At 35.3% G+C, this 12565-nt stretch overlaps 2 protein-coding genes across 4 annotated transcripts; both read right to left on the bottom strand.

The window, feature by feature from the left end:
• Positions 1-78: 78 nt before the first annotated feature.
• Positions 79-5081, bottom strand: LOC117924857 (deSI-like protein At4g17486). The gene is made up of 4 exons (XM_034843570.1): positions 4760-5081; positions 1686-1973; positions 665-745; positions 79-540 (listed from the first exon to the last, which is right to left on the bottom strand). Exons 1-4 carry the CDS (start codon positions 4890-4892, stop codon positions 398-400), a joined length of 645 nt encoding a protein of 214 aa, XP_034699461.1. The 5' UTR covers positions 4893-5081; the 3' UTR covers positions 79-397.
• A 1247-nt stretch (positions 5082-6328) lies between these two features.
• LOC117925052 lies at positions 6329-10618 on the bottom strand. Of its 3 annotated transcripts, none has more exons than XR_004652931.1 (3): positions 10386-10618; positions 6718-7855; positions 6329-6640 (listed from the first exon to the last, which is right to left on the bottom strand). XR_004652931.1 is itself a non-coding variant. In XM_034843871.1 (3 exons), the coding sequence occupies exon 3, from the start codon at positions 7791-7793 to the stop codon at positions 6774-6776; it is 1020 nt and encodes a 339-aa protein (XP_034699762.1). In that variant the 5' UTR covers positions 7794-7855; positions 9047-9096; positions 10386-10618; the 3' UTR covers positions 6329-6773. The 3 variants fall into 3 exon arrangements, 2 of the variants coding, with proteins under 2 accessions (XP_034699762.1, XP_034699761.1); XM_034843871.1 differs by adding an exon at positions 9047-9096 and having other exon boundaries at positions 6329-7855; XM_034843870.1 differs by having other exon boundaries at positions 6329-7855.
• Positions 10619-12565: the final 1947 nt, after the last annotated feature.

The raw sequence follows: 12565 nt of genomic DNA, 5'->3' as shown, positions 1-12565 counted from the left end.
GAAGGATAATGTAATAGCAGCTTTGTGATTAGTTGAGGAAATCAAACAGCTTCAACCTGATTATACAGCAAGCAAATCTTTGTCATGCTTTGGCAAAGGTGAGTCCTTGAATTCCCAATTCCAATCCCAATCCAAACAGCCTTACAATCATCAATTACAAATCACCGTTTTCAAGTTTTGAGTTTCTCATACAACAACAATAAAGCAAAGGGTAGAGATACTGCAAGGAAACTAGTAAACAACAGAGCAAACAGAATAGACATGCATTCACGTACCGATAAATGCTTAAAAAAAATAGTGAATGAACACATAGTTTACTTCAAGCATAGCCTCTCAACTAGGATCAGAACAGCTTCAGTGGAGGAGAATTTCCCTTTTTCCCCATCTTGGCTTACTTTCACCTTTGAGCCTCTTTAACAAAACTTAACTCCTCACTTCCAGCAGATTGTGATATCAACTGTAGCTTATCTTGGTCTGCATCATCGCTTTCTGTTGGATCATGAGGGGTGGCAGTTGAGACAGACTCAGACCCCTCTTCTTCTGGATGTTATATGCCACAAAATCAAGAGGAAAAGGTTGCAAATGTTAACAGTTGTGCAGCTATTTACAGTTACAAATAGATCAGGATACTAAAAAGAGAAGGATTTGAGAAAAAAACTACTACCTGAACAATTGTGGTACTCGGGCAGCTGTTTAACAGTGGTTACTTGAAGACTTTCTGGAAGTAAACAACTGCATAAAGCACCTGAAATTTGGACAAAAACATGCAATTTCATACTTTTGTTGGTTGTTTTTATGGAATTAGCCATATTCAAGTGTAATAGAAATAAAATAAAATGACATCTACAAAGAAAAGTAGATACACCAATACTCAGAAGCACTTCCCTTTATAGGGCAATTTCTTTAATGTCAACAAACAACAACAAAGGCCTTCCCCTAAAGAAAGTGAGATGTCAAACTTATTGCAAAAAAATTATTACAAATTAAGGCAGATCATACACACAGAAATAAAATTAAGGTAGTTTTCACGTATTTAGAGGACCTGAATTGTTAATACACACCATAAAAACAAGCAAGGGATTTACTTGAAAAGTCAAAAAAGGAAAAAAAAAAAAAGAAAAAGAAAAAAAGAAAAGAGAGAGAAAAAGGTATGTTTAGAAATAATGATGGGTTTTTTAAATGTTCCAGAGCAATAAATTGATTCCATTTTAGTCTCCACAGTATTTAATGCCCAAATCAACCATTAACCATGTAGTTATTATAAATGGAGCAACTGAAAGGACTAGGACATCGCCCAAAACAGACTATGTCAGACTAACATAACAGATCAATGCAATTTGCATGTCAGCTACAATGAAGTAGTTTCATTTAAATGTGATCCAAATGTTCCCAAACAATTAAATTTGGATTTTGTCTTTGAAGAGTACAGGACAACTTAATTCATTATTAATGTGAATCCTAATGTCCCTACACCATTAAATTTGGATTTTGTCTCTGAAGAGCATGCTAAAACTTGATGCACTAGAATGACTCTCAGGAAGAACAAGAAACTTGGCTTTTGTCTTCAAAAAGCAGAGAACTTGATGTACTAGAATGATTCTCAGAAAGAAGAAATTTGGATTTTGTCCTCAAAAGCACCAGACGGGAAACCTGATGCACTAGATAAAAAATTCTACATAAAGCACCTAGCCGGGCAAGACGATTCACCCACCCAGGAATCCGTTTGCCTGTCAATCTCCAGCAGATATCATCTGTAAAATGGTTGCAATTCTTGGAGATGAGGTGATAGGTATCCCCATGATACTCCGCAGCCACATTCTCAATAAATGACCGGAATTCAGAAGGGGGCATTTTTATGCGACCCAATATAATTGAGTTCCTATAGATAAAACCTGGGCAACTTCTTGGTTCCACTTCAAACACTCCACTAGCTGGAAAGTCATGTGCCCCAAATCCATACTCCTTACCATGGACTGTCATACAAAATTGAAATAAACATGTTGCAGCACATAAGATATAATATCATATCACATACTAAAAGGGAAATTTTAGAAAGAGTTTATCACTCTTTTTTTCTTAATTGAAAAAAATCAATTTGCTTCATAGAAAATGAATACAACAGCACAAGAAGGTTCCACCATCCTCTCAAAGAAAAGCAAAACAAGGTATGATAAGGAGGGGTAAGCACATTAAAAAAAAAGGCTACAAACTCAAGTTGGTAAGAGATCCATAGCAACAGGCTCTAAATGAGGAACTCTTTGCTTAGTCAAAAGAGCTATAATGTGATTGGCTAACCTGACAATTCAAAGGAACAAACAACTTCAAGTGTCTACCAAAGCCAATAGATTGCACAACCGAGAATCTATTTCCATGGCCAGTCTGTGTCTTCCATAGGGTTATTTAAGCCCAAAGAGTGACAAAAGAGTTTATCATTGTTCTATTTAGATTGCCCAACTAACTTGATTTATATAAATTATTATTAGCAAACTCGTAATTATATCCGAAATATAAATCCTCATTTGTAATAATAAGCAATAAGTTTTGATTATAACAATAAATCAATCTCCCATCCTCCCCACCCTCTATCCTTCACATTTACACAAAATATACATCCATTGTCTGGTTATTTTATTTAAGTCACACAAATGCTATATCTTCCAAAAACCAATGCTTTTATAAATCAAACACGAATCTTCATTTGGAATTGATCCCTACCTCTTGGTTAAACATGATCCATCCCTGCCCCAACCAATCCCCCTTCCCCAAAGCAACAAACAGAAAAAAGAAAAAGAAAAAAAGAAAAGAAAAAAAGGAAGGTATAGTGGGGAAATAAAGATCATAATAAGTGATGTGAATTCATGAGGAGCTGCAGAAAGGCTGCATAACAAATTAGGATACTAGCTTTCAGAAGGTAATGAGAAACTACAGATGATAAGCTACATTAGATTGCACAATATCAGTGAAATATCATAAACTACTAATGCTGTTGATGGGTGCAAGCTGAAGCTGCTCCAAGACATTAGACCCCATGTTCTCGGGGCACTAGGTACGAGGCAGAGTGCTAATTTGATAGGTAACTTTTTTTTTGTCATCCCTACTAGGACTAAAACCCTGAACCTCCCACATCCCCATCCCCAGCCCTACCCTTTGCCACTTGAGCCAAACCTCAAGCACTAGAAAACTAACATAGTCAGCACATATGCATGTTTTTCTGGGCATTCCATGCCCAACAGTTAGGGGAAGTTGGAACTAGATTAACTGTTTCTAGTAAATTGCTACATGTGTTCATTAATTTGAGCAAATAACAATATTTTTATTTGGTTTATGAATTTATTTCTTAAAATTCATGAAATATTTACAGTTTCTGATAGGAGACCACACATTTATGTTAAATTAGGCAGTTTTTCTTATTTTATTTCTCTCTACTGTTCCTAATAAATTGTTAAAGGCGTTTACTTCCATTATTCCACTACAGTAATTGAGAAAAGAACTTATTAACTCAGAAATTAGATTTTACTGTTCTGTCCTTAAACTTTTAATTAGAAGTGTTTATTATTGGCTAGTAGTTAACATGAAAACATAATGGTTTTAGGCCGCTCCTTTACTGGAACACCAATTAGATGAACAAATCTATATGTCCACAAACATTTCAAATACACAGAGACGACAACAGCTTCTTCATGCCATATCGACAAAGTAAAACAACTAAAGTTCTTCAGTTAGGGTCAAGTGATCTATATTCATCTACTTCACTTAATTGGGAAAAATGTTCCTGTTGTGAAAGACCAATGTCAATAAACATGGACAACAATCATCTTTCATTGACATTAATTAAACATATACTATATATTTTTTCCTTAAGTACATGTGTTAGACAAGGGTGCTCGCCTGAATAATGCCCCAAACTAGTTGAAACGAGCCATGTAATATATATAGGCATATTCTTAGTTCCTTAGGTAAACATGGATGCTAGGGGTTAAAGGCACGTAATAATGGTCCATATTAGTTGAAACAAGGCTCTATTATGATATTCACAGAACTCAAGCATCTTCAGGGCCTTGAGAAATACTGATTCTGACCCATCAGAGCACCATGTTGGTTAATCTAACCTAATTCCATGTAACCATATACTAAAGATCTCTTAATATCACATGAATGTGTCACAATTTAAACAACTCCTTAAAAAGAAAATAAAACAATAAAAAAAATCCTAAATCATTATAACAGTAGAAATGACATGTCAAATAAAGCATGCAATAGTCCATATTGCAGACACAATTCTTTTCAACCAGAACTTTCCCTGCATTGCCAAAGGATGTAAATGAAAATTCATAGCAGCCACAAAGACACGTTAGTTGTCAAATTAGACCATTTTGATAAGAACCAAATTCAAATAAATTAGTTTTCAAAACATAAGCAGGAAACTTCTTGCCAAGACAGAGATCAGAGTATTCCCATTTTTAATGTAACATTCAAATCTAAATTGACCCTGTAATACAAAATTCATTCTACTCGTAATGATCAAACCCCATATCAAAATCCACTACAAACAAAATCCCCAAATCATCCAAAAAGAAAAACACTAAAGCAGTGAACATCACAAAACAAGAAAACCCCAAATCGATCTCCTCACCGAAACTCCCATATCCAAAATCAAGCAACAAGTAAACAACAAGATGCGAAAAAAGAAGTCCCACAAACTGAAACCAAGGAAAGAAATAGGGAGAAGTAGTAATGAAGGAATTAGTATGACACAAACCTTCAATGCCAGAATGAAAGATTCCGCATCCGAACCAGTAGATGTAATTATTGAGAGGAGTAAGATCGTACACATTCAATATCACCTGCGTCTCATACTCCGACCCTGAGATCGAAGTGTTGGCCGCTCCCATTTCTATGTGCTTTCTTCCCAAACCTCAAAACGCCATCGTTTGGATGGACGGTGGATCAGCCGATCACCGCCGTTTGAGGTCTGGGGAGCAAGCCGCGGGGCCAATTTGGAATACGAACAGCTCCTCCGTGGTCGTGCCAAACTTTATTGGAATAAATTTAATAATAAAAATACTATTATTATTACGAAGCGTCCGAGTCGGCCAACGAGGCCGGAGGACGGTGGGTGACTCAGCGAGTCAGGAAGGCGATGGGAGAAGCCGATTTTTTGAGTTGGTCGAGGAATGAGAGGTGGGGCCATTGTTTTCAAGTGGACACTCTGCATCAACGGCTCATGATGATTCTCTAACGTGATTCCCGCCTATAAAATGATTGGGCCTTTTTTTTTTTTTTTTGAATCAAATCAAATTTGACTGAGAAGGAGGAAACTGCCGTTTCTTGTTACTTTCACCGTTTACTCCTCTTGACTACTAGTGTCCCCGGGAGGGCTAAAAGTTAGGAATAATAAAATAATTTTTATTATATATTTATTATTCAATCATAAATGATCCTAAATTTTAGACTTTAAAAAAATAATTTATATTTATATTATTTTATTTTCAATCATTCTTAACTTAATTATTTTTTACAACTCTCAAGACAAAAAGTAAAAATAATTGAAAACCATTAAAAAAAATAGGGGAAAATGTGTTTCTTAAAAACGAAAAATTGCTTCCAAGCAACACCCTAATTTTTTATTTTTAAGAGTGAAAAGCCAGACAGTAGTTAACCGAACCCTCCTCCCTCCAGAGTTGTGGAACGGTGGAAGAAACACAGCCAAGGTTATATAATCCAAAAAGCGAGAGGAGAGTCCTGGTTGAACACGGTATCCAAAACCCGGACCAAAGACACCCAATCCAGCTTTCACTTTCAGGCGTGACTCACTCATGAGATCCATAGGAGAGGGGACCACCTAATATGCAAGCTACATTTGAACACTGATACACAAGGAGAAAAATAGCTTTTTTGCAGATGGGTCGGCGTACATATGCATTTTTAAATTTTATTATTTATTCCCTAGTCCCTACAAGACTCATTTTTTACATATGGGTTGGCGTACATAGTCTCATTTATTTGTATACTCTTCTTGTACCTTGTCCCATTGCACTATCGTGGTAAATCATTTCCTCTATAGAGAGAGGGGCAGAGAGGAAATGGCTTAGCATTTTCCTTTAGAGAGAGGGAGAGATAAAAGTTCCAAACCACCCTGGCTGAGGCAACGAACAACTACACGCCTTCTACATCAACCATATTGAAGTGATGACTTTGGTTGAAGCACTTGCACTTCGGCTGTATTGTTCATGTAGCATCATCAGCAACCATAATAACTTATTCCCCAGTCCTCCATAAAAGCACTATTACACTTGGAAATATGCAGAAAATGAATAGAACACTCTTCTTGGTTGTTGGTAACTCTGCTATTGTGGAACCAACGACTGTGAAACTAATTCAACCTTACCAGTTCCAAATACAAACAATTACGGAAGTATTTGAGCAAAAAGCAAAAGAAAGGACATCCTGAAGAAATGCTTCTGGACTAGATTCAAGCTTCTTTAAAGGAAAAAAAATTACAATTTGTTCACTCCTTTGATACCCATTTCTGTGATTTCTAGTAAGCAAGAGAACCATTCCACACTCTGGAGGAATGGTTTCTGAAGCACAAGCAAAAGATCTTGCATTTCTTTGATTTTTTCTTCCCTCCTTGTTCCACCTGAAACACAATACAAACAATTGGGTCATACGTATGAGACCAACAGCAACCTTAGAAAGACTACTGCTGCCACTCACCCATGAACCCCCCCTTAAACAAAATGTAACCAAAGAAATAATAAATTTCTTCACAGTCATGGCTCGTTGTCTGGTGTTGTCCTTCGCTGGGGTCGGGCATGCCTCCAAGGACCTGATCCACCATCAGAAGACTCATTATCCTCATCTCTGGAAGCAGAGCCACTTTCTGCCTCATAGCTCTCCCCCCAGAGTCTTGTAGACCTCCTTCTGATAGTCAGTTGAGCTCTGGCTCTGGAGGTGCCAGACCAGCTGCTGCTCCTTGAACTAGAACTAGGACGGAAAACTCTAATAAGGAAAAATACAGTCAGCCAACCACCTTCATCAATTGGAAGAATGCTGTCATCACCCCTTTCTTCTCCAAATGAAGATTGAAGTGTGCTAAGCAAATCTCCAAGATCCCTCTGTCGCTCCATTCTTCTCCAGTTACGCTGCCGTTCTGGGTCAGCTTCTGATGGCCGCACAAGGGGGTGCTCTAGCCTTGCATGCTTCCTGAGATCTGTATATGTACCACTAAAATCACAAGTTTCACAAGCACAGCTTCTTGATTTTGCATTCATGAAATGACGAGCAGGCTCCACAACAGTCCAACCATTAATCTGCCCCCGACAGAGAGGGCACACCAGCTTGGGCTGGGTCTTATTCTCACAAGATATGGTATGCATGGTGAAGGGACCTTCCTCACTCCTCTCTCCATGCAAATCGACATCTGTTGCTTCTGAAGTCACCATGGGGGACAACTGTGTGTCTGAGGGTGGCATTTCTTCTTGCAGTGGTACTGTTGAGGAGGATTCTGAAAATGACTTGCGGAACTGATCAAGACAATTGGAGTGGCGATAGCTGGTGTCACACATGTAAGGTCTACAGCCCTTGTCATTGGAAGAACACAAGAGAAGAACAGCATTGTGAGGATGTTCCATGCAGACAGGGCACCTGGCATCTTCCCATTCTTTCACTTCCTTCTCGGTTTCTGAAGATTTTTTGGGTGAAGATCGTTTTCCACGACTGGAGCTACAAGGGAAAGGAGATGCCCTGTATCTATCAAAAGACACAGACCGATCTCTTCTATCCTTTGGCATGTTCAGATGTCGAAAATATCAGCAAAAAACTAAGACTACCAACTCCTCCCCAAATGCAGCAGCTATAAGAGATCACATCAAAAAAGAAGCACTTCAAATAAGCAATTGCACAATAAATTCCATAAAACCATTAGCCTTTTTTTAAATATATATATATATATATATATATATATATATATATATATATATATATTTAATTGATAGGCACCATAAATGATCAGCTATTATCCCAGAGTTCATTCAAAATACAGACAAACAAACATCAAAAATTCCAAAGTTTTAAAATTGGAGAAATTTAATAGAAAAGAAAATGAAAAATATCATAACAGAGTGAGAACAATCAAAACAAAAGACTTTAGTGGAATAATAAAAATAATATATGCATAAATACATTTGAACAATGCTGAAATTTTTTAAAAGATTCCCTCTTAAATATATATATATATATATATATATATATATTAATTGATAGGCACCATAAATGATCAGCTATTATCCCAGAGTTCATTCAAAATACAGTAAAACAAACATCAAAAATTCCAAAGTTTTAAAATTGGAGAAATTTAATAGAAAAGAAAATGAAAAATATCATAACAGAGTGAGAACAATCAAAACAAAAGACTTTAGTGGAATAATAAAAATAATATATGCATAAATACATTTGAACAATGCTGAAATTTTTTAAAAGATTCCCTCTTAAATATATATATATATATTAATTGATAGGCACCATAAATGATCAGCTATTATCCCAGAGTTCATTCAAAATACAGACAAACAAACATCAAAAATTCCAAAGTTTTAAAATTGGAGAAATTTAATAGAAAAGAAAATGAAAAATATCATAACAGAGTGAGAACAATCAAAACAAATGACTTTAGTGGAATAATAAAAATAATATCATGCATAAATACATTTGAACAATGCTGAAATTTTTTAAAAGATTCCCTCCTAAACCAATCAAAGTATAAAGTAAGATGGACCAACTTTAGACGGTAGCGTTCACACAAACCAATTCCTACGATTGCTTTGATGAATTTAATCCAAACACCATGAACACTTTGCTACATCCATTAAATAAATGAATCTCTAGGGGACTCAAGTGCAGGTGCAAAACCTGGTCACAACTAATTAGATGGCATTAAACTCTGAATGGAAAGCAGTTTTAAGAATAGCATAAACAGCACAAGCAGGACAACTGAAGCAAGATGTACACAGACAGGAAAGAGAGCTGCACTTCCAAATCAAATTACCAATATCTGATACCATGGCACTGTTGATAAGTGTTGGATAAAGTCATCATCTGCATTAAGATGTTCATGTATTAGATAATCGAGTGGGACTTCCAACCTGCATGTTGAACCATACGCTAACTTTGCTCTCGGATATAGCATAATTCTTTGAAGTGATGATGACCATTAAGATTTTTAACAACTCTTTATGACTTTCTATACACTGCAAGACATTATCCAGTATCCATCTAGTAAAAATGGCCAGTACAACTAATGGGCAGACAGAACCACATAATTAGTTACATATCTCATCCAAATAAACCCCTAACTACTAAATACTTGGAATCACTTAATGAACCCTTCTTGCTCTATACAGGACCAAATCATTTTGCCTCATTAGTCTAATCTCGTGGGACACGTTCAGGGCATTGTTTATTTGTTTGTCCAAAAGACTCTTGCAAAAAAAAAGGAGAAAAGAAAAGAAAAGAAAAAAAAAACCTAAGTACTCTGAAAAGATTAAATTACACCCAGACTGCTAACCATTATTCCTGAAGATTAAATGTTTATAACCAATATTGTAATCGAGTAATGGCTTCTTCCAAATACCAGCTTCCAATCAACAACAGTTGAATAGAATAGATTAAATGAAAGTGCTCTTCACCGCATGAAATTCCAGCAAAGAAAGGAAGAACAAATATAACTGCAAATCATATTGATTAAACATGGGGCTTAAACAAGATTCACACAAAAACGCAGCAGAAATTCAAAACCTCCAAATTCAACAATTATCAACGGGTAGAAAAGGCCACTGTGCTCTTCTTTTGTTTTGGTTTCATACTTGCTTCCATTTGTCATTTTAGTCTATCATATATGGCAAAGAGCCCAAAGGATTTATGTGACTTAACACCCAAGAGCAGTTAAGAGTAACAAAGACCTGGATGAACCCACGCGCAATTTTAATTTCAAAACTTAACAGGCGAAGTGAGATTTCTTTTTCCAACCCAAGCCACCCCTTAATTTTAAATTTTTGACAAACAACAAGTTAAGCACAAACACTTCAACCCAACCACAATTCAATCAAACAAAACAGAAACAGGCCAATTCGTAACACCAATCCATACACAAAAGCCCAAATCTCACACATCTTCAGCTCAATCCCAAATCGCCGTTTCAAAATCCATTTACCCCAATCTCACAACCTCCAAAACTCCCAAAGCAAGAACAAAACCCAAATCAAAATACAACAAACCCTAAAAACCGATCGGAACCCAAAACAACCCCAAAAAGCCAAAAATTCACCAGATCCACACGGAATCGGACCCGACAGAAGGTAAAACTAGGTTTTCGATTAGGGATTTACCACAACTCCAACAGGTCGATCAAAAAAATTCAATCTTTCTTTGCCTCTTCAAAAGAAATATAACTCACTTCCAATTCGATTTAGGTTGAGAAGATCAAGAAACCCTAAGAGGAAATCAAACTTCGGAGGGTGAAGCAAGAAAGCTAAGAGGCAGCTTTCTAGGGTTTCTTCCTGTGGCTTTTAGAGAGAGATGAAAATTGCTGGGAAGAGAGGTATTAAGCATCGCCCATTGGCGGTGTGAACTGACGTGGACGTCTAGGGTTCTTTCGTGGGTACTATTTGAGTTTAAAAAGCATTATTTTAAGTCGGCGCCGTTTTGTATTATTTGAAGAGCACCGCTACGCGCTCCTGACGCGTGGTGTTACGACGATGCAGTGAAATTAGACGACTTGTCTCTAAAGGGTTAACTTTAGAAGCCAGGCTGGCCTTCCAAGTTGGGCCGTCTCGATCTCGATCGCCTCTATCTCCACCGTTTTTTCATCTGATTTTGGAAAATGCATTTTTGAATTTAATGTCCTTTTTGATGGAAAATACGAAAACAATTTTTGGACATAATTTATAAATTCAAAATATGAAGTTATATTAACTGAATTTTAAAGATTTTAACATTTGTTTGATAAGTGTAGGAAAGTCAATATTTATGAAGTTTATGTTTTAAAAAATAATATTTTAAAGTTTGATTATGATTAAGAAACTATTGGTTTAGGATTAATCCATAGGATTTCATAAATATATGGTCTATATGGGATGAAAGAGAGAAAAACAATGAAAAAAGAGAGACAAGAGTAATGTGTAAATATTTTCCTTATTTTATCTAAATCAGCTCTCACGATTTTAAAACACATATATAGTGTTAACAGAGACTTATACTTATATAGTGTCAGAAACTTTCTCTCGTATCTAATTTGAGATATCACAAATATCTCTCATGTAAACACAACATCTTCGTTGTCTCATGAAATTATAAGGCTAAATAGAAAAACAATCTTTACATGGCTAAACAAACCCGCACACTAGGTGCGAAGATTAACTTTAATATCATTTGTAATAACTCGCACAAAACCGTGTAGATATTATTTGTTTTGGACCTAAAGAGATTCTCGTGACTTTAATATGTGTCTACATGATTAAAAGAAATTCATACTTAAACAGCATTAGAAAATTTTCTCTTCCATCTAATGTAAAACATCACACAAAAGGTGTATTGGGTTTATAGTAAAGAGAGTTCTAAGAGTTTGAAGTATGCATTCTTAAAATTTATTAATAAATTTAATCTATCTTTCCCTTAAACTTAGATAATTACACTAAATTGCGTAAATATTTTTTCTTATCTATCTATTTCATTTTATTTTTCTTGTTGTGATTTTTCCTTCTTGTGTTTTTCTTAGTATTAGAGTTTTTGTTGATCTAACAAGTGGTATCAAAGTCGTGATGTAAAGATTGTAGAAAAATTATTTTGAAGATGATTCCAAGGATAAAACATGATATTGAGACTTTCAATGGGAGAATAGTATTTGGTAAAGTACAATTAAAAAAGGTTTGATTTTAGTGCAACAAAGACTTCTCAAAAGCATTACAAGAAACTAGATGAATTAGAAACAAGAACCATAAGTGCTATTCATTTTAAGTCTAACTCTTGAAATAAAGTATAGTATTTTGAATGAGAAGTCTCCTTCTATTATACGAGAGAAGTTAGAAAAAATTTATATATCAAAATACCTAACTAATAAGCTATATTTGAATAAACAACTATTTGTGTTCAAGCATAGATGTTAAGATTGATGAGGAAAGTCAAATAATTATTTTATTGACATCCCTACCAAAACCTTTCGAGACTATGGTGAGTATATTTTTAGTTAGAAAGATGACGTGAACATGAAAGGCATTATGATAGGAAAGATGATTGGTCTTAATCACACTTTTGAAGGGATACGAAGTGTTACTACTATCATAAAAAAAAAAAAGATATATCAAAAGATATTATGAAAAAATTACAAAGCACTAAAAATGAATATATAAAAATGTACAATGAAGAATTAATAAAGCACTTATAAGTTAAAAAAAAAAAATTAAATCTCAAAAGACTTCAAATTCTACTAATGTTATCGATGAAGATTTTTGTAAATAATGTGACATTCTTTTTATTATAGTTGATGAAAATTTCACTAACTCTTGAATCT

This window comes from Vitis riparia, chromosome 11 (genome assembly GCF_004353265.1).
Source record: "Vitis riparia cultivar Riparia Gloire de Montpellier isolate 1030 chromosome 11, EGFV_Vit.rip_1.0, whole genome shotgun sequence".
Taxonomy (NCBI): Eukaryota; Viridiplantae; Streptophyta; class Magnoliopsida; order Vitales; family Vitaceae; genus Vitis; species Vitis riparia.
Note: the sequence above shows the minus strand (reverse complement) of the source record. Positions and strands in the feature narration are given on the sequence as shown.

Coding starts and splice junctions, on each gene's coding strand:
- LOC117925052 (XM_034843871.1), bottom strand. CDS start 7,793: ATGCCAAAGGATAGAAGAGATCGGTCTGTGTCTTTTGATAGATACAGG.
- LOC117924857 (XM_034843570.1), bottom strand. CDS start 4,892: ATGGGAGCGGCCAACACTTCGATCTCAGGGTCGGAGTATGAGACGCAG. Junction 1,974..4,759: donor CTTTCATTCTGGCATTGAAG/GTTTGTGTCATA, acceptor TTTGTATGACAG/TCCATGGTAAGGAGTATGGA. Junction 541..664: donor CGAGTACCACAATTGTTCAG/GTAGTAGTTTTT, acceptor TATAACATCCAG/AAGAAGAGGGGTCTGAGTCT.